Raw genomic sequence first — 22,386 nt, 5'->3', positions numbered from 1 at the left:
TTGTATCATTGTATCACTGTCATCCCATTGCTCATCGATTTGCTTGAGTGGGCACCTGTAACATCTCCATTGTGAGACTTGTTACTGTTTTTGGCATATCAAATATGCCATGGGTAGCTTGCCAGGCTCTGCCGTGCAGGCGGGGTACTCTCAGAAGCTTGCTGGGCTCTCCGAGAGGGACGGAGAAATTGAACCTGGGTTTGGCTGTGTGCAAGGCAAATACCCTACCCACTGTGCTATCACTCCAGTCCTGGGGTGGGGGGTTATGCACATCAATATGTAGTACTAGTAATAATGGATTAAACCATACCATGGGCATTCCTTGTTGAAAACTTGGAAAATACAGAAAAACCCATGGAATATAAAAATCTTTCATAATCAGAGCAATGGTACAGCAGGTAAGGCACTTGCCTTGCACATAGCCCACCTGAGTTTGATCCTCAGCACCTCATATGGTCCCCTGAGCCCACCAAGAATGATCCTCAAGTCCTGGAGTGCAGAGTCAAGAGTAAACTCTGAGCACCACCAGGTGTGGACTCCCCATTAAAAAAATCGTTCATAACTCCTTTGCTCAGAGATAATTTCTATGAACAAGTTGGGCGTGTATTTTAATAGTACTTTTCACCAAGCATTTTACTATTTATATATAATAATTTAAAAACTAAAACTGGAGTAATATTTACTTGCTGTAGTTGTACAATACCACTTCTCACCAACGAATCTTATTACCAATGAACTATTTCCTCCCATTTCATGAAACATTTTTCTAAAGTACTATTTTTTTAATGGTTGGACAGCAATCTACCTCATGATTTGTCACCATTTATTGGCTGCACTTGTTAGAATAAAGCAAGATTAATCTGGCAGTGTGCTAGTACACAGGAAAGAATTCAGCTGGAGGAAGGGACCTGCTCTTAAGCTGGAGATGCTGGGAGGGGAAGAATCCCTGGAGTAGAAAGACTCGCTCTCAACTCTGCAGATGGATTAGAGAATTCTGCATGGTCCTTCCACTTGCTAATTCAGGAGACACTCTGAGCCATGAAGCTGTAGTTCTCTGTCCCTTTGCTCTGAGCTACGGAGCTTCCAGGACTGGTCCAGGGAGGGAGGGAGGGAGGGAGACACTCTTCCCAGGTCCTGATACTCATCCAGAGAGCTCTCTGCCCTTGCAGGAGAGAGACATCCAACATTCCCACGTTCTCGCACATGACTGGGAAACCTGGGGTACCTGGTCTTGGAAACGAAGCTCTGTTCTGTCGGAAGTTGCTCTTCTGGATGGTGTCTGTGCATTGTAACTCTTTGTTTTGACAAAACATAGCCCTGTGCCCAGTGAAGGAGCCGAGGGCGGTGCTGAGCCGATCCAGGTGAGAACCCAGAGACTGCAGAGGAGAAGCCCACCCTTAGGAGGGGACTTTCGCATCCAGCTCTCCAACACAGTGATTCCAGGTACAACAGGGTGGCGTGCAACACTTCACAGTTATGTTTTGCTGAGGGGAGACTGAGGAGGGGGTCACTGTCACTGTCATCCCATTGCTCATTGATTTGTTCAAGCGGGCACCAGTAACGTCTCCATTGTGAGACTTGTTGTTACTGTTTTTGGCATATCCAATCCACCACACGTAGCTTGCCAGGCTCTGCTGTGCAGGTTGGATACTCTTGGTAGCTTGCCGGGCTCTCAGAGAGGGGCGGAGGAATCAAACCCAGGTTGGCCGTGTACAAGGCGAACACCCTACCCACTGCACTATCTCTCCATCCTGGGGAGGGGGTATTCCCAAGAAAATGATGTCCTGTGAGACTAGTAAACTGGATGACTGACTTAGGCTATTTTGTTTCTTTTTCAGTGTTAGAAAATAACTTTCCTCAGATGAAAGATCTGGACAATAGCAATAATGTATTGTTGTGATCCTACTTCTTTCTTACTTTTGCCCAGATGGAAAGTGTGTGGATTAGATTCAGGGCATTTTCATAACAAATTACCACAGTGAAGGCTGATGCCAGTAGTTCTGGAAGCCAGAAGCCCAAGTTCAAATGTCTGTATGATCTTAAACTCTCCTCCTCCAAGGCTCTGGGGGAGAAACTTTTTCCTTTTCCTCCTGTATTGGTGGTTGCCACATTGCTCCCTCCATGTCTGTTTCAAGACTTCCCTAAGATCTCATTAAAATACACTGGATTGCATGTAGGGACCACCTGCACAGTCCAGGATAAACTTCTCACAATATGTGGAGTATCAGCACCCCTTTTGGCCTCATGAGTTGAGGCTTCTAGGGTTTGGACATTGACTTGTCTTTTTGAGGGCTTCATTCAGCTTCTTCTATTGTGGCCAGAGCCACTACAGAGAGTTAATGGTTGTGTCAGGATGTGAAATCAGGTTTTGATTCTCTGGTCAGCTCTCTTTTCTTTAGAGTTTCCAAGCCTGGGATCAGCGTGTCTTCTGAATCAAAAATCAAATTCCCTAAACTACTGAGGATATTAGTGATTGAAACAGAAATTTCAGATGCAATCATCATAAAAAAAAAAGCAGTTTCTAAATCATTAAGAACACCCCTAATTCACAAAGCACAATGCTCAAATGATTCAATCACGTTGAAAACAAGAAAAGTGGTATGAAAAAGAACTCAAGAGTGACTGGATAAAAAAATGATCCAAAAGTCTTGTGACTTTCCTAAGAGAAGGAAGCCAGGCTTGTAACTAAGTCTCCTCAGGTGGTTTTGACTCTCACAGAGCAGCTTAGGAGATGCTAAAAGCCCATAGGCTGGTGGACTCTAATAAATAGGAGAGCACAGGGTGACAGTGACTGTCTGTAGGAAATCCCTCTGTGAGCTCTATTCCTCTACTCATGACCTAGAGTCCTGGTGGCCTGTGAGTGACTTCCTGCCACCATGCTCCAATGTCGTTCTTCCCAACAGAATCTGCTCAACACTCAGGGAAAGTCAGCCCTAGTTTTAAGAAATGGTGGTGGCCCCAAATTAGGTATTCATTAGACTAATCTCTTTTTAAAAAAGGAGGAACAGTTTCTAGAAATATCAGCTAGAGTGATAGCACAGAGGGTAGGGTGTTTGCCTTGCATGCAGCCAACCTGGGTTCGATTTTTCTGTCCCTCTCAGAGAGCCCGGCAAGTTACTGAGAGTATCTTGCCTGCACGGCAGAGCCTGGCAAGCTCCCAGTGGTGTATTCGATATGCAAGAAACAGTAACAACAAGTCTTACAATGGAGATGGATGTTACTGGTGCCCACTTGAGCAAATCGATGAGATCTGGATGACAGTGACAGTGGTATAGTGATAAGGTGTTTCATGAAGATTCTATCTGGGTCAGCGGAATTCAAAAGGGGTCTGTGAAGTAGGCAGAAGAAGTTAGCCTGGGTTCTACTCTGAGTCTTTCTCACCTGACAGGCAGGTCTTTGAATCTTGCTGGGTCTCCTTTCCTTCGTTTCTTAAGCAAGCATCAAGGTTCTCAAGAGACCCACCTCACAGCACGGTTGGGAGTGGTTAATGAAATGGAAACTTTTGGTAAAGTCTGACAAAGGTTCCAACACAAGGTGAGCTCAAGGGGAGTGCTATTATTTCTCTTTGGGGCCATGGAATAGGGAAGCAGGTGGTTGGGCTTAGAGGAAATTCGAATAGAGAAACCAAAGTATAATGGCAGCATTCCTCAGCTGGCCTGGCTACATTTTATGGGTGTCAGCTGCCCTGTGCCTCCCCCACTCCCTGTGAAAGAGGGCCAAATTTTCTCTGTTCATAGGGCCAGCTAAATTTTTCCAGGGAAAACTCCACATTTAATTAGACATTCAGGCATAGCCAGAGTGTCTGGAGTTTACATTTTGAGTTGACAGATGAGAGTTCTGATGTGTTGGGGCTCTCTGCTTGCTGGAGAGGGTGCAACTGGACGAAGAATATCCTGGTACAGAAAAGGGGACATTGACTTGTACTGGTCTTAGAAAACCAGTTTAATAGGGCAAGGGGTTTTCTTAAAGCCATGGTTTGAATTGGTGTGGGGGGTGTCTCCTGTGTATTTAAGAAGCACTCTGATATTAATTTTCTGGAGGATTCACCTTTTGTATTTTTTATGCCTGAACTTTCTCCCACAGGTGTCCCTGCACACATTTCAGCGCATCACCTTCAAATGATCTTACAGAACAATGCTGATGACTTCACATCCAGGTACCTCAATGCCAGTGACTTCATGGTGATTGAGGATCAAAAATCTTGCTATGAACATGTGTGGACCCTCTCCTGGACCACCCAGATTGGAGACTTGCCCAATTTCATCAGGGTATGTATGCTATCTCATTTAGTGGTGTGAACTAAGAGAGATAGAGCAGTTTTGAAACTCAGAATGATATGAATGAAAATTGCTATGAATTCCTAAGTTGTTGGCCTTCAGGTCAAGCGATTTTATGACATTTCTTTCTGGAAGTTTCCAAGATAGATTTTGTACCTTGTATTCCTGATAAAATAATTTAAGCCCAACATCTACTTTTCTTACTTAATGTTGGGGGAGAAGTTATTGGTCAGTGTCCACCATACAACAATTCTACATCTGTTATCGGATAATTTAAGCAGATGTGATTGACTTAGATTATCATGGTGGCAGATGGTACAGCAGAAGGAACTTTTGAAAAGGATTTGCTGTCTTTGGATAATGACAAAACCAGATGCTCTTGCATATTTAGGGTCTTAAAAATAATCTAATGATCATCTAGCATTTGGTTATTATAAAATGAAACCCAACATGAAATTTTATCTCCATTAGATGGTAGTGTGGTCATCTGGGTTTCAAACAGTGTGCTTGGGTAGAGAAGAGAGAAGGATGAAAGTTCTTTTATAGTTGTTTCCTTACACTTTATTTAAATATACTTGATTGCAAACATGTAATATATAAAAGCACATAGAGAGAAATACCTCAAGACTAAGGGAGAGTATTGATTTGTTAGGATTTTTAGACAACTCTACCTTGAACTAAATATTTCTCTATTATCTAGGGTTCTCAGGTCCTGATGTCCCTATTGCTCCATTTTTAATTTCTAAATTATGTTTGTCTTAAATAGATTATGAAAATATCTATTTCTATTAATTTTATTATTTTTAAATTATTTTTTAAATTATTTGCTTTTTGGGTCACACCTGGCAATGCACAGAGGTTACTCCTGACTCTGCACTCAAGAATTACCTCTAGCAGTGCTCAGGGGACCATATGGGATACTGGGAATCAAACCTGGATCGGCCATGTGCACGGCAAATGCCCTACCCGCTGTGCTATAGCTCCAGCCCCTCTCCATTAATTTTATTTCAGTTTAGATTTATGTTATATGAGGCAATTCACCAAAAATGTCACTGTCTTAGGTCTCTGATGAAAATCTAACTGGGGTGAATGCTGCTGTTGCCATTCGTGTGGTCTACGATGGCGGCGTTTTCCTGGGACCTATATTTGGAGACATGCTGCTAACTGCCCACCAGCACACTCAGGTGAGAGTGATGGCTCATTCCCAGAGCGAGGGCTGGTTTTGGGTCTGTCTCAGCTCTCCCCTGGTTTATAATGTGGACAGATTCCCAGGGGTCCCAATCTGGACAAGAGAAACAAACTTTGTTGTTCTCTACTTCCACAGCATATGGAAAGTACTCTGAAAAAAATGTTTGCAATGTAGCAACTTCTTATTATACTTATTGTTGTTATTATTGCAGAACCTTTATAGATATATAGAGATTTATATCTCTGCACAGTGGCATTAGGAAGTAAATTACTTATGTCTACCCCTTTTCCTTTAAAACTTTTTTCTTTCCCATAGGCCATTATTTCTATTACAAATTGTTGACTTCAAATTGGATAAAAATGTACAATACAAAACTATGAAGAATAATATATTCAATACCTAGGTATACCCATATGGAGGATTAATAATTCGTGATTTTTATCATTGTATCACTGTATCACTGTCATCCCATTGTTCATTGATTTACTCGAGTGGGCACCACCAGTAACATCTCCATTTGTTCTAGCCCTGAGATTTTAGCAGCCTCTCCTTACTCGTTTTTCCCAATGATTGGAAGCTCTTTTCAGGGTCAGGGGAATGAGACCTGTTATTGTTGCTGTATTTGGCATTTCAAATATGCCTCAGGGAGCTTTCCAGGCTCTTCCATGTGGACAGGATATTCTTGGTAGCTTGCTGGGGTCTCTGAGAGGATGATTTTTATATATGTACTATTTTGGTCCTTATGAATAGTATAACATAAGATGGACATATTCTTTATTCTTTATGTATTCATAACATCTCAGTACCTCTCCTCTCTGTAAGCAAGTATGATCTCTTAGTATGTGTGCTTTAAACCTATATGTAAAGATTCAAGTGATTCAGATCTTTTCCCCCTTTCTTATATTCAACTATTATAAGGTTCTGTTCTATTAACAGTCTCTGGTGGAGGTGAAGTCCCAGTTTCTTTCTTCCCTCATGCCTTTCTTCCCTCACAATCAATACCAGTCTTGATTATAGAGTTCTGTGGTCCTGGCACACTTGGCTGCAGTAATTGCTGAGGGTCACATAACTTTACTTGAGAATTTCTATGGTCATGCTAGGGTTCCCAGATAGCACAGCCTCTGGTGTGTGGTGCTCAGGGCATATGGGTGCTCAGGGCATATGGGTGACATGAAAGGTTGATATCATAGCTTAAGACTTATGAGACAGGTACTTCTTTTGCAATTTTTCTATATTTTGTTTTCATAAAGTAGTTCACAATAGTTCATTAAAGATAATATTCAAACACCAATCCCACCACCGAGCACCTTCCCACCACAATAAGAGGGAAGAGTGTGAAGGTTGTTGTATTTAATTCTGGAGCCATTTAAGCCCATATATAAGAGAATGCAAGCAAGTATGTTAAAACCAAACAACTGTGTGCTACTTTTGGTGCATAAGTGAGCTAGAGTATAAGGGGTCACATGGCCGCAAATGCAGCCGTGAGCTCCGGGAAATTCTGTGTCGCTCTCTTGCAGCCCAGTTCCCATCCGAGCAGGCTTGGAGATCTCAGTCACAGGTTCCTGCGTACCTGGGTTTTTCTGCCGGTTCTCTCTTGGGTGAGGCTTGTCTGAGCATGTGGAGAGTGGTCTTAAGCATGGCAGTGGTTGGGTTCTGGAGTTTATTGGCTGCCACGATGCTGCTTGGGGTGGGGAGGGAAACTCAATCTGGCCCCCTCCAACGTGTCCCGGTAAAGACAGCCTGGTATGGGGTCAGGAAATTCTGAGTCACTCTCTTCTGGGAACTTTAGTTTATAGACTCTGGATCTTGGCCATTGATAAGATTACATAGCACTGGGGGCAGTTTGTGATGAGACAGGTACTTTTGGATACTGAATCATTCCTTGGGTCTGCAAATGTGTACTTCTTGCAGTTCTACCATTCAAAGACAAAGAAGATTCAAATCAAGTCTCCAATATACTTTAACCAGTTGTATATACATTTAGAAATAGTAGAAGCAAGGGGCCAACTTTATTTGCATAGGAAAAGCTTTTGAGGAATGGGCAGGTGGGAAGGGCGTCATACACAAATGGACTCAGTGTGTATTCATGGCTTTACTCTCAAAAATGACCTTTGAAAGACTGTACCTAATGTTGGCAATTCAAACTGTGCATGTAAGTGAAGTTTTACCTGCTAGGCCCCAAAGAAGGGGCATTTCAAAGGAAGCTGCTACCCAGTTGAAAATATAGTGATAAAAAGTTCTCATTCAGGTAGGATTTTATTTAATTTACTTCTATGAGAGGGGAAATTTAAGAGTTAGCAAGAATTGCAAAAACATTTGATTTCAGCCTATTTACCTTCATTATAAAAACATGTGTTCAGTGGTTCATTATGATTTAGGTTTTTGTTTTTATTGGAAAACAGAAGAAGGAAAAAGAATAAGTGAATCATTAACACATTTTAATTTGGGTTAGCTTGCCAAGTGCTCAAGCTAACAGCACACACGTATTTGCTTCTAATTTTTTTCTTTCTTTTTTTTTTCTCCAGGTGGCTGTCAAAGTGAATGACATACCAGCTCATTGCTCAGGTTCTTGTACTTTTCAATACCTTGAGGGGTCAACGCCCCTAGTCCATTCAGTATGGTATTCATTAGGTAAGACACTCACTGGGCATAAAAATGAATTCGAACTTGAGACTCAGGGTAGTTAGTTAGAGGCCGAGTACTTGGTGATAGGTGGATGGAAGGTACATGAGTTCATGGGGCGAGGAGTAAATAATGTGCCAGAAAGTATATTGTTTTAAAAAACAATAATAATTAGCTGATTTGAAATGAAGACAAATAGTTTTTTAATACATTGCATAGATTTATCATTTATTTTAAAATGTGATTTATTTTGAAACCCTTTTTAATATTTCTTCTTCTTGCTCGTATTGGGCCACACGTGATGGTGCTCCTGGAGCAGTGCTCTGATATTGCTTGCTCATGGTGATTCTTGGGGAACTATGAGATTCTGGGGATTGAACTCAGGATCTTGCATACACATGTACACTAGCTCTTTGATACCTCACCATGTCTCTATTTTAAAAACTTTTACCTTTTATTTGAGGGCTGGAGAGATGATATGTGTGGATAGGGCATGCAGCCAACTGGGATTTGATCCTCAGTGCTCCAAATGGTCTCCTGAGTCTATCAGAGTGATCGCTGAGCTCAGAGCCAGGATTAAGCTCTGATCATTGCGGGTATGGCCCAAAAACTGAAAAAAAGTTACTTCTTATTTAATTTGCAAAAACTTTAAGATGGTAGTCGTATGTCATCACAATAGGAGCGGATACCTCAGATTTGAGTCAGTGTTCAACACTGAGTTTTGGGTGAGTGAGGTGAAAGGAAATGAACTTTTGAGGTCAAAAAGACTCAAATGTTCATTTCCTTTCTTAGACTGAGTGCCCTGGCTGAGAGATGATTTCATTCTTATTCCATTCCTCCTTTCAGACGGGGACGTTGACTTACTGGTGTCTATTACTGGGACACATTTCTCTGGGGACTCAGAGTCCTTGCAAGTTACAGTGAACAAAACAAGCTGCAAAGTCATTTTATCAAACCTAACACATGTGGTCTGTCGGATGAGCCTGCTTCCTGTTGGACTGCATCGGGTCCTGATGATAGTGAGACCCTTTGGCCTCGCCATCAGTGCCGATGGAGGAGGCCTCTTTCTGCATGTGGAACCCAAACTGGCTGCTGTGGAGCCTTCCAGAGCTTCAGAGATTGGTAACCTGGGACAACCTTATGTAGTTTCTGGCCCTCAGGAGCTTTTGCATTCTTACAGGGGTACAGGGATCTAGTCCTGTCATATGAGGAACTCAGCATTGCTGGGATTCATTGATTTTTGTTTTCTACCTTCAGCATCTCCTCTAATAAACAACAGATTTTTGGACCCTCTGTGAGCTTGTTGGCCACAGGAAGGATCATAGCTAGCTGACGGTTTCAAGCATCACTGGGTCAGACATTGAGTCACTGGGGTAATTTTGTCTAGAGGAAGCAGAACTAGATTGGGGATTAGGGCAGGAGTCTGGGTTTTGTTTCACATGCGTGACCTTAGAAGTTTCAGTTAGTTTTATGTAGTTTCCAAAGAATGATGATTAAGGCACTGTACTATTTACTTAGTACTGCTTTAGGTAGTCACAGACACTAACAACTTCTTGTCCACATTTCTTAGCTGAGATGATGGTGGTTCCTAGAGTGGAGTGGTTTGTCTGAGACTTCCCAATGGGAGGTGGAAGGCTAGAATGCAAATTGGGATGGTCAGATGCTTCAGCTCCTGCTTCTTCTGCTGGCCCATGGTTTCCCCTCTACAAGGGTCTAATGACTCATGATTTAGGGTGTTATATGAAACTTAAATGAGCTAACAGGTATTTTAAGTTTCTTGAAAATAAATATGTGCAAACTTTCCCCTATTCTCCCCCCACTGCCCAACACACACACACACACACACACACACACACACACACACACACATACACACGGATTATGACACATCCTGGATATTTGCAAGTATTTGTAAATTGACTTGAGTAGCTGCCTAGCATTCAAAGCCAATCATTATTGGAATGATGGTGTGTACAAAGGACAGTGAGCTTTGTCAGGATCTGCTTCATAAGCTGGGTCTTTTGTGTCATGGAAACTAAAGATCATTCCAGACTTTTTAGCGATAGGATCACTTAATAACAATCCAGCTAGAATGTAAGAATATCTGGAAAACTCATGATCACGTGTGTTAATGTATAATTTTTTAGAAGACTAAACTCCTTTACTTATTGTCTTAGACTTTAATCTTTATTTATTCTGTTGACCAAAGACCTGTGGGCTTAGAACATTTATATTTGAAGCAACAATTGCAGACCACAATTTATTGTGTAAAGGAGCATCTTATTTTCGACTACATTTTTGCGTAGGTGAATGGATTATGGAGGGCTACAGTTCTTGCATGTAAAACTGAACAAGTTTGCTTTTATTTCTCAGTGGGTTAAGGAAGGATCCAGATGACATGTAATAGTTTTTCAAAATCTACTGATATGACTGTGAGTTTTTAATTTTTATTGATGTGGTGTGATATAATTGATTTTTATAAGCTGAACAGTCCTTGCATCCTTGAATGATTCCTGTTAATTTATGATATATTGTTCCTTTGAGAGCTATCTTTAGGTAGATTCTGTTAGCAAAGATTTTGTTGAGGATTTTTGCATTTATATTTATCAGTAATATTGGTCTATCATTTTATTGCTTTTGTTTTCTGTGTTATCCTTAGTTGCATTGGGGAGTTTTGGTCTTGTGAAATGTATTCCAGAGCACCCTTCTCTCTTGGATATTATTAAAGAGTTTGAAGAGAAGTTTAATTTCTTTGAAAGTTTGCTAGAATTCATAAGTGCACACATCTGATCTTTCTTGGGTTTAATATCTTATGTGCTTTTGTGATATCTTTTTAAATTTTGTCTCTTTCATTTTGAATTTCCCAAGCTGGGAATTTCTTTTGGTTGTCCCCTTCCCCCTTTTTAGTTAGCCTAGCTACAGTTCTCTGAATTTTATTCTTTCCTAAGAGCAAACTTTTAGCTTTGTTACTTCTTTGAATTGTCTTTTTGGTTTCTATTTTACCCCACTCAAAATTTTATTAATTTCTCTCTTCTATTGACTTTTGATTTCATTTGTTCTTATTTTTCTAGTTCCTTAAGCTTCAGGTTTAGATTATTTGTTTGAGTCTTTTTTCTTTTTTGATGTGGGCTAGTACTATTATGAACTTCCCTCTAAGTGTCATTTTAGCTTCATTCCACAAGCTCAGATAGCTCATCTTTAAATTTCTGTTGGTCTTCAATATTATTTTATTTTTATTTCTCACTTGATTTCTTAATTTACCCAGAAATTTCTCTGAAGCATGTTGTTCAGTATACACGTTCTCCTGTCCTCCAGTTTTATTTTTTGTGGTTTATTTCTGGCTTCATTTTGTGGTCAGAAAAGATGATTGACAGTGATTTTAATCATCTGCACACCTTAGTTGTGGCTAATTATTTTATGTTCTTTCACAAAACCCATACTTCATAATGTTTTGTGTGTATTCAGAATAATGCATATTCTTTGAGCATGGGAATTTCTATACCTGCTGAGAAGTCCAGATTTTATTCAAGTTTATTTGTTACCTTTATTTTAAGTCATTTGTTCGTTGACATGTGTTTTGAGATCCTAGTTATATTGTGCAACTGTCTATGTCTTGCTTTAAGTGAATCAATAAGTCTTATATATTTAGGTGCATCTAAATATGCACCTGTGTTGGGTACATAAATATTAATGATAGTAATGTCTTTTTGAAACATTGTTACCTTTATTATTCTATAATGTCCCTGTTTGTTTATTATTATCTCTTTTTAGTTGAAACTCTAGTTTATTTAAATAAGAGTAAATTAGTAGATGAGATCTGACTAAAATTTGTTATTGGCTTGAAGTATTTTGTTCTAACCTTTTACTAGAGGTCTAAGTTTCTTTGATGAGCCTTTTTTTTAATGCATAAATAAATGGAACCTTCTTTAAAAAAATTCAAATAAACACTCACTGTCTTTTGATTAGTGCATTCAGACCATTCACATTTAGGGTGATTCTATGGACTTGTTGCTGCCATTCTATTTCCTGACGCTTTGTATTTTTCTGCATTTTACATAAATGTCTATCTGACTTATATGGATTTACCCTACTAATGGTGGTTACCCTACTAATGCTGAATTTTTCGTATTTTATTATTTTGTGAGGTGGGAGAGCACAACAGCGCAGCTGATGATATTTAGGGTTTACTCCTGCCTTTGTACTCAGGATCACTCCTGACAGGGCTCAGAGGACCATATGTAGACGTAGACAGGAACCTAAGTTGACTGTGCCAGGCTAGTACCCTAACCCTGTAATAAGCTCTTAATTTCTTATTTCAGAAGACAGTATTTATTTTCTTTTTATTGAATCACCATGAAAGTTATAAAGCTTCCATGATTGAGTTTTAGTCATACCATAATCGAGTGCCCATCCCTCCACCAGTGTACATTTCCCACCACCAATGTCCCCAGTATCCCTCCCACAACCCCAACCCCATTTCACCCCCTATCTCTATGGCAGGCTCTTTCCTTTTTACTCTTTCTCTACTTCTGGGCATTCACTTGTATCACTTGTCACCCTGTTGCTCATCAATTTGCTTGAGCTACCTCCAGTAACATCTCCATTTGTCCCTGTTGCTAGTATAGCCGGTGGTGTCTGCTCTCTCCAGGAACACGAAGAACCTCAAACTGTTCATTCAGGGTCTTGATGAAGAAATCTGACCATCTCATAGGTGGGCGGCAGGGCGTTCTTTTGACGTCCCGTGGAATCCAGTCGGTAACAGCTCTAGTCCAGCGGTCATCTTTAAATTGCATTATGTGTCCGGTCCATCTGATTTTTGACGTCCTGGCAAACAAGGCAGCATCCCGGATCCTTGATCATTGATGGAGGTCAGAACTCCGGATTCCTTCTCTCACTTGAGTGAAGTGTGATTTTCCAAGCATGGTTCTTTCAATTCCTCTTTAGGATACCCGAATAGCGTTCTTATCCTGTTTTCATAGGGCCCAGGTCTCTGGGGCATAAGTTAGTGCAGGAACAATGGTGCAGTTGAAAAGATGTGCACAGAGCCGGAGGTTCTTTGTCCTCTTAACAATTTCTTTAACACTCTTGAAAGCGTTCCACGCTGCTCTCTTCCTCCTGCGCAGTTCAGATGCCAGGTGGTTCATCATGTTGAGTTCTAGACTTAGGTACACATAACTGTTGGATTCAGAGATGTTTGTTCTGTTGAGAGCAAGTGGAATGTCAGGAACTAGTCTGTTTCTCATGAATATTGTGTTTGTGAGATTCAACTGCAGTCTGACATTTTCACACACATGGTTGAAATCGGCCAGCATTCATCCCGCTTGGCTAATATTTGGTGTTATGAGAACAACATCATCAGCAAAGCTGAGATGGTGTAGTTGCCGACCATCTATCTTCATTCCTTTTCCTTCCCATTCCAGTCATCATATGGATGTTCTCGAGGATGGCACTGAAGAGTTTTGGTGAAATGGTACCACCCTGCTGAACCCCTCTCTTTATGTTGACGATCACTTCCTTGTAGAATGGTGAGATTCTGGTGGTGAATCTGTAATACAGCTCACGGAGGATCCTGATGTACTGAGTTCGAATGCCCTGTTTGGCTAGAGCTTTGATGACTGCTTCAGTCTCAACAGAATCAAAGACCTTCTTTATATCAATGAACGTTAGACAGAGCAGCATCTTGAACTCTTGATGAACTTAAAACCTCAATGAACTTGGTCACTATGTAGATATGGTCACTATGTAGATATGCTGAACCCTTTTTGGAACACAGCTTGCTCACATGGTTGTCCTTCATCTAGTGTTCTGCCAATGCTATTCAGAATGACTCAAGTGAACAACTTGTAGACTGTGTAAACACACAAAAAAAAGGAAAGAGAGGAGAGGGGCACCACACCGGGCTCAGGGCAGCGGCGCTCTATCTCTCCCACTGCCTGCATTCGGTAGACTCCAGCCACTTCCCCCATCCCGGGGAGGTTGATGGCGATGACGAGGCAGGCGAAGGTGTAGCATTTGTCTGCTTTCATACATACATCTCCCACCTGAGTGATCCCTTCAACAATCATTGACTTGATGATCCCTTCTTTTTCCGAACTGCCTTCTCCCTCAGCACATGATACAGGCATAAAAACCATGGAGAAATCGTCCTAACTCTTGTCTCTACTAAGAAGTACTTTAGAAGACACTTCCTTCTTTGCTCCATTTTTTAATTATAAAATTCACTGAGGATTGTAGCAGATTTTGTTTTGCTTTTTTTTTTTTGTATTTGAGATAGTCTCTTTTGGTTTGCCAGTGTTGGCTTATCTTTAGAGATCAGAATCTGCCTATTCAGTATTTGTTTTTGGTCTTATTTATGGCTGTAATTTGTATCATTTATTACGATGCCCGAGATGATTTTGTGATCTATTTTGATTGTTTGTTTTTGTTTTTTTTTAATAAAAGAAGTCTTCCTAATATTTCTTGCAGTGCAGGTTTGGTGGTGGTAATTTCAATAAATAGTTTAAATGAGAAAATGTTTATTTCACCATCATATTGAAAATTTCTCAGGGTAGAGTATTCTTAGGTGTAAGTTTTGTTTTTTCATATTGTGAATATGTTATTTAACTCTCAAGGAGTCTGTAGAGTTTCTCCAGAGAAACCTAGTAACAGCTTGGTTGAGATGCCTCTGTATGTTATCTACTTTTTCCTTTACCAATTTTCCTTTATCGTTGACCTTTGACAATTTAACAAAGATATATCTTGGTGTAAATCTTTCTGCACTTAGAAATTTAGGTCTTCAAAAAGCTTCCTGGACTTCTATTTTGAAGGGGAAAGTAATTTTAAATCAAACTCATCTGTGCTTGAGGCATACACTCTACTGTGCACGAGGATTTTGCTGGTGTCACGAGTTGAACCAGTGTCAGTGACATGTAGATTAAATGCTGTCACCCCAGGACTGTCCCTCTGGTCTGCCCCCAGCTTCATGAGTCTATGGCTTGTTCTTTCAGACACCATCTACTTTGCTTCTCTGACTTGTGGCAGTAATGTGTATTATACTCTTCAGTATTTCCAGGATACATTGGATTGGTACTTCTTTTTGCTTTCTACTCCACATTTCTCCCTCTTCATAGTATATCTATCTTTAACTTCAGTTTTCCCCCTGAACTTCAGGCATGTCTTGTAGTATTTAGATTAGGAACCTCATGATTTAATTTTATTTTTTCTGTGAGTAACTGTTGTTCCCTTCCCTGCCTAACTGGTCACGAATCCCAACTGAAATGGCTACTTTTGCTATAGGAGGGACCTGGACTACCATCCAAGGCTCTAATTTGGAAGATGTTAGTCTAGTGTTATTTGGATCTCAGTCATGTACCATCAACAGCACTGTAAGCAATTCACGAAGAATTAAATGCAAAGTGCCACCCAGGGTAAGTGGAATCAGTTGGCATCTACTTCTCTTTGGATGAGTGACTGTTGTTGCTATGTAATGTGACCTTTTAGTGAATCATTTCTTAGAGCTAAATGAACTGATATGAACTTAACATTCTAAGAGAATGTTTAATGTTGTTTATAATGTCTGTTCTACTGGAAAGAGGGAAACTCACTCCACAAAATAGGGCTTATAGTTAACCGCAGTTTATTTCTTTAAACAAACACAAAGACAAACAGGCTCCACTCTCTCAATGAGTATCCTTGCTAGAGCACAAATGAATTCATGTAGTGCACACGGGATGTTGGCTTGGAAGAACTGTCTAATTTGTAGCTCTCAACAAATAATTTGTTTTTCACCAACAATTCTGTTTTGGGGGCATGAAGGGTGACGTTTAGAATTCTAGAATTTCTGGTTCCCATAAATTATCTTTTCAGTTATTCCCTCTACTTTCTTTCCTTCATTGAAATCTAGCCTCTGAGCCTTCTCTTTCTCCTTCAGTTCTGTCTTATAACCCGTTAAGAATCCAGACCCTGCCCTGGTGCTGTTGGTGAGAATCAAGTTCACAGCCAAAGTTAGACTTTCTATTCAAAGTAGACATAGAGTTATTGACTTTCCTAGATATCCTTGAACTCAAAGATGACTATCTAACTGAATAAGTAATGAATTCTGCAAGAGAGGGCTCAGAAAGACCTGCGATCATTTTTTATCTTATCTAGTTACTCTAGCCAGAGCAATAGCACAGAGGGTAGGGCGTTTGCCTTGCATGTAGCTGACCTGGGTTTGATTCCTCTGCCCCTCTGGGAGAGCCTGGCAAGCTACAGAGAGTATCTCACCCACATGGCAGAGCCTGGCAAACTACCCGTGGCATATTTGATATGCTAAAAACAGTAACAACAAGTCTCACAATGGAGACGTTACTGATGCCCGCTCAAGCAAATCAGTGAGCAACGAGGATTGACAGTGATACAGTGATAGTGATCTAGTTTCTCAAATATTATGAAATGTAAACTTTTATATACAAACTTCATATAATTTGAATAATAACTATATTGAAATTTGTTTAACTTAACCCTATTATTAGGCATCTAGATTAATTATAATAATATTTTCCATTTTAGATAAAAAACTTTGATCAACTCAATAACTATATTTTTGAACAAATTAATTTTTCTGGAGTTAATCCAATTCTGAATCTTTTGGTATGAAGTTTTCAAATGTCCAAAATTTCCTCTTTATTGGTGGAGCAAGATAGTTTTTATTGAATAAAACTTATTTTGAAAGATAGATGTGAAGGGGCATAAAGAGAAAAAAAAATACATGTTCAAGAGAGGACACAGGCTTCTCCAGAGTGGGATAAAGCAAACAAAGAGACAAGCAAGCAAGATCCGTGCTCAAGGGAGAACATGGCTTAAAGACCAAGCCCCAAATTTCCTTTTAATTAATTAATGATTTTCCCACTATCACTGTGTTTGATTTTTGGAACTTTGGCCCAAAACTGGGCATTATCACACATACATATTTTTCACTTTCTTTATTTTTTTAGGTAAAATAGATTTATTTATTTGTGTGTGTGTGTGTGTGTGTGTGTGTGTGTGTGTGTGTTTTGTCACACCTGGTGATGCTCAGATTTCCCATGGCTCTGTACTCAGGAATTACTCCTGAGGGTATTTGGGGACTATATGGGATCATACCTGGGTTGGCCATGTGCAAGACAAGCACCCTACCTGCTGTGCTATTTCTCTGGCTCCTAAAATAGTTTTATTTAAATAAATTTACTTAGAAAAATGCGAAAGGTGAAAAAGAGAGAACATGGGCTTTTCCACAGTGGAAAAGCAGAGAATGGCTTTTGAGAGAAGATTTTATACAATTTCTTCAAATTTTCTTTGAACACAATTGTCTGCATACATAAAAATTAATCTGGGCTATCATCATAGGCAAAGCCCTGGGTTCTTGATGGTCTTTTATATTCTTATTATGACTTTTAGATGATATAATTTTGTATATGAACTAATTTATTAGATATATTTAAAATAAATTTTATTTTCTATAGAGAACACATATTTAAAAACCAAGCTTTTAATTTTGCCCAAAGTGACACATGCAGATACTAAGAGGGAAATAGTAAAATAATTATGCTTTTTAAACCTTTTTTCTCCCTTCTTTACTTTATGTTTACTTTTAACTTTTTTTAATTTTGGGATCCCACCCAGCAATGGACAGGGGTTACTATTGGCTCTGCACTCAGGAATTACTCCTCGGGGACCATATGGGATACAGGGAATCGAACCCGGGTTGGCTGTGTGCAAGGCAAATGCCCTACCTGCTGTGCTGTCGCTCCAGCCCCTGTTTATTTTTTTTAAACTTCTACTTCCCTTTAACATATGTATATCATTTTTAAATTATCGTTTTAGGTTCATAGTTAACTAAAATTTTCAGTATTGATAATGTTATGCATGGTGTTAAAGTTTATGGTATCAATGTGGAAAATTACAGTATTAAAGTTAACAAGTATAATTTGTGCAAAATACCGAACACTGCCTCTACCAAAGTGTCCATGTCCTTCCACTACTATTCTTATATTACTGCTGTTAGTTCTTTTGAATATAATTATAATAGCATTGTTTTGTTACACTAATAGGACTTGTTTACATTATTATTACTATTTAAATGATACTTACAGAATCAGTTAATATGGTTTTTCTTTATAACTTTTTAACTTGTAGGCATCTAATTTTAATAAGTCCTCTATATAATCAAAATCTTGTATATTAAAACAATTCCATTATATCAGTTACTTTTTTCCTTGGTGTTCTCTCTTCTGTTACTTCAATCTATCTTAGTATTTTCTATACCTTTTATTCTAGCAATTCCCTTATTAATAATCTCGAGTAGCGCTCGAGCACTGTCATAGTCTATATATTTATCTTTTTAACTTTTTTATTGTTTATTTTATGAGATATATTATAGCCTTTAAAAACTCTAAGAAGTAATATGTGAGAGGGAAGTTTTCTGAATGTCTATATCTCAAAATATTGTTATACTTAACAGACAGTTTAGTAAGGTATAGATATTTATTTGAAACTACAGTTATTTTGTAGTTCAAACTGTTGTGTCAATTATCAATGATACTTTTTTTGACTCTGTAGAGCATTTATTCTGTATTACCTGGATAACCTTTGTTAGATCTAAGAACTTTCTTTCTGTGTGTGTGTGTGCTTGGGTGTAAAGGAAAGATAGAGGGACCTAAAAGAATCATACATGCCTTCCAAAGTATATGTATTTTTGAAATTCCAACTAACTAAAGTCAGTATTATAGAGAGGTTTAATTTTAAGAATTATTTTTTGTAGGAGAAAGATGGTGCCACTGTGAATGTGACAGTGATGATCGGGGACCATTCTGCAGTTCTTCCCATGGCATTTACCTATGTCTCCTCTTTAAATCCAGTGATTACATCTTTAAGCAGAAATAGAAGCAGCATAGCAGGTAAAATATATTAATTTGGAGGATCTTTTAAATTTTACATCTTTGATATTAATTATAAGAGGCAAGCAAGGTACTTCATTTTATTGAAGATAGCACATTTGAATACAAATTATTTTATGAAAACTAGTATTATTATTTTTGCAAACATTGAATAATTTACCTACTATATGATTTTTCCCTCTGTAAAATTGTACCATTTTCATCATGAAACTCATGTGCCAGGATGGAATCTAGAATGGCTTCGTGAAAGGCAAGCACCCTACCCGCTGTACCACTCTGCTCCTTAAATTTTATCATCTCATAGTTGTTTCTGAAAGATATGCCTTTTTATTCTGCTTAAAACCATTTCATTAAAGCATTGTATGAATTAGAAGGTAGTTCAAATTAAAATTTTTGAAATTTAATGTGTATGAAGGTTTTGTGAGGTTTTACCAACAAATCTATTTGAGTTTTAACTTAATAAAACATCAGATTCCATTCATAGATATAAAATGCACTGTTTTGGAATAAGGATGTGACATAATTGGGTATGTTATGAACCAATTGGAAGCGAAGTATTGTGTTGGTATAGTTGATATTCAGGAACATAAATAAAATGTCGGTACAAAAAGAACTTTGCAAATAAATAGAATACACAAATATGTATTTCTTTAATGAACAATCAGTAATGTCAGAATATCTTCAAAAATGATATCCATAATAAGTAAATAAATAATAGTTTAAAATGTTTTAGAAAGAAAGTGATGTGGGGATTATTGAATAACTACTATATATTAATAATATTGCAGACACAAATTAAACATGATCTCTCTAACTAATTTGCAGGATTATTAGCTTTTGTGTATGGATAAGGAAACTAAGGAATAGGATAAGTATCCTATCTAGAATATTAATTTTGGTTAGTAACAGAGCCAGGGTTTTGGTTCAAGTTTCTGGTTGCATATTCCAAACTCAGTCATTTGGGTCATATGGTTTTATTATAGCATCATTTTATATGGTTAGTGATATGGTCTCAAGAAACAAACAGTCACATTCTTGGTTAAGATATAGTTTTTGGCTCCTTCAGGATGGGAGGTGTGTGCTGAAAATAGACTATGGACCAAACATGATGATCATTTAGTACCCGTATTGCGAACCATAACACCCAAAAGAAGAGAAAGAGTAAAAGGAAATGTGTCTGCCACAGAGGCGGTGGGGGGGTGGCGGGAGTGATACAGGAAACATTGGTGGTGGAGAATGGGCACTGGTGGAGGGATGGGTACTCGATCCCATCTTGTATGACTTATAGACTGAAATGTAATCATGAAAGTTTGTAAATCTATAACTATCTCATGGTGATTCATTAAAAATTTTTTTTTAAAAGTTATTTTTTGTAAAAATAATGGATTCTGTAGCAATTTAGTCTTTGGTTATTCAAATGTTATGACAGTGGAAATATTATTAGTCCATATCAATGTAGATTAGGAAATATACTACATAATACATCTTTCTGGTTAATTGAATGCCCAATAACAGCTTACGGCAGCCATATCTAACCTTTTATTATAAGAGGACATCAAATTTTCCAAAGAAAAGTCCGGATAATTTTTCTGGTATTATTTTCATTTATTATTGCTCAAGAGCACATAAATAAATGAAAGTGTCCTTTAGCTTCTCAATATTATTCAGCTCAGATAGTGCAGAAGAAGAATTTGCTGCCTCAGGCAACCGAAGTGTGTAAAATTCCTTAGTGGTATAGATTCTTCCCAACGAAGTAGGAAAGGGAGGAGGGAGCAACATGTTCTATTCAGATTTCAGTGATTTTGGCTTTTAATAAAATTTCCTACCTATAATGAAAAGAATAAATACATTGCATCAGTGCCTTAGAGGCATCTCGGATTAGCTTGACAATTGACCAAGAGCCCGAGGAGTTCATGTTATCGATATATACAACATGATGCATTATTTGCAGAATTTGCACTTGCATTTAAATCTTTCTACAGGCAGAATAAAGCGGAACATGTTATAAAATCCACAAAGGGTGTTAACCTATTGGGAAGGACTCTTTTAAAAGTCAGTTTCCTACATTTCTCCATATTGGAAATAATAAAGTTGATGGTGATTGAAACAGCAAGACAAAGTGGAAGAGGAGTACAGGAGAAGGGGAAATAGTATTTGGCATAGGAAACTATTGATACTTTTTTCCCATTTAAAATCACATCCAAATAAATACCAATGAAACCAATACGTGGGCAAGATATTTAACTTTCTTTATTTTCAGTTGCTTTCATTGTTAGTTGGGAATAATTCTTTCAAGGATATTATGAAAATTTGAGATTAAGTAGGTAAAGGCTAACTCAGGAATTAACATGGATTAAGCAATCAATAATGGTTTAGTTGGAGTGAATGATATCATTCTATCAGGTACTGAATAATATAAAATTGAGCCAAGTTAGCTTCTTTATATTGGATTTTTGGTTAGCTCAAAGCTGCCAATAGCAAACTTGAAAAACTTACCCACCCAGTTATTTTGAATATGACCCAAATTAAGCATAATTTTAGCTTTGGGGAGACCCTTTTCACATTTACACGAAAAACTACACCCACACTCTGCAGGTGAAAGATAAAATAAACACTGGGCTATAAGAGGCTATATAGTTATTTGCTTGGATTCATGAGCAACACCATCTGACACAGAAGCCTCCTCTTCTGACTCTACTATCCTCTAGGGATTTCCTTGTCTTCTTTTTCTGAGTGATGGGTTCCCATGGTTTCCTCTGGAAGTTCTGTTGTGAGACCTTTGCCTGTGAAACTTGTTAAAGCATCACCTCTATAAAGCTTGTGTTGTACTCATTGTCACTTCATCAGCCTTTCTTTTCTTTTTCTTTTTTTGGGGAAATAATGTGGTTTTATTTATCTTATTTTTAAAATTAAATCACTGTGAGATACAGTTGCATAGTTGTTCATGATTGGGTTTCAGTCATGCAATGTTTCAACACCTGTGCCTTCACCAACGTACATTTGCCACCACCAGTGTCTCCAGTTTCCCTCCCTCCAATCCCTACCCCCACAACTTACCTCTATAACAGGCACTTTCTCTCTCTCTCTCTCTCTCTCTCTCTCTCTCTCTCTGTCTCATGCATGCTTCCTCTCTTTCCTTTTGGATGTTCTTTACTGAAAAGCTATCATGTATATCATTTTACCTACTTTCATCACTCAATTCTTGTCCAGAGTGGTCATTTCCAACTATCATGACCATAGTGGTCCCTACCCTAATAGCGCCCTGAACATGACAGATCATCAGACTTTCTTTTCCCCTACTCAGTTCTGAAATATCTTGGGCTCACCTCACCTAAGCATCAGAATTCTCAGGTAGAGAACTGAGGAAGACATGGAGAATGACAGAGGTAATGAAATAAGAGAG

General features: G+C 38.6%; 1 protein-coding gene across 1 annotated transcript in view; it reads left to right on the top strand.

Annotated features, from left to right (window-relative positions):
- PKHD1 (PKHD1 ciliary IPT domain containing fibrocystin/polyductin) overlaps positions 1-22,386 on the top strand; it is a 552,653-nt gene that overhangs the window by 53,246 nt on the left and 477,021 nt on the right. Inside the window, exons 22-28 of the mRNA XM_055136692.1 lie at positions 1,316-1,443; positions 4,084-4,268; positions 5,339-5,461; positions 7,992-8,097; positions 8,935-9,210; positions 15,364-15,494; positions 18,848-18,983. Of these exons, the coding sequence (XP_054992667.1) occupies positions 1,316-1,443; positions 4,084-4,268; positions 5,339-5,461; positions 7,992-8,097; positions 8,935-9,210; positions 15,364-15,494; positions 18,848-18,983 (1,085 nt within the window). The remainder of the gene's footprint in view (positions 1-1,315; positions 1,444-4,083; positions 4,269-5,338; positions 5,462-7,991; positions 8,098-8,934; positions 9,211-15,363; positions 15,495-18,847; positions 18,984-22,386) is intronic.

This window comes from Sorex araneus, chromosome 4 (genome assembly GCF_027595985.1).
Source record: "Sorex araneus isolate mSorAra2 chromosome 4, mSorAra2.pri, whole genome shotgun sequence".
Taxonomy (NCBI): Eukaryota; Metazoa; Chordata; class Mammalia; order Eulipotyphla; family Soricidae; genus Sorex; species Sorex araneus.
Note: the sequence above shows the minus strand (reverse complement) of the source record. Positions and strands in the feature narration are given on the sequence as shown.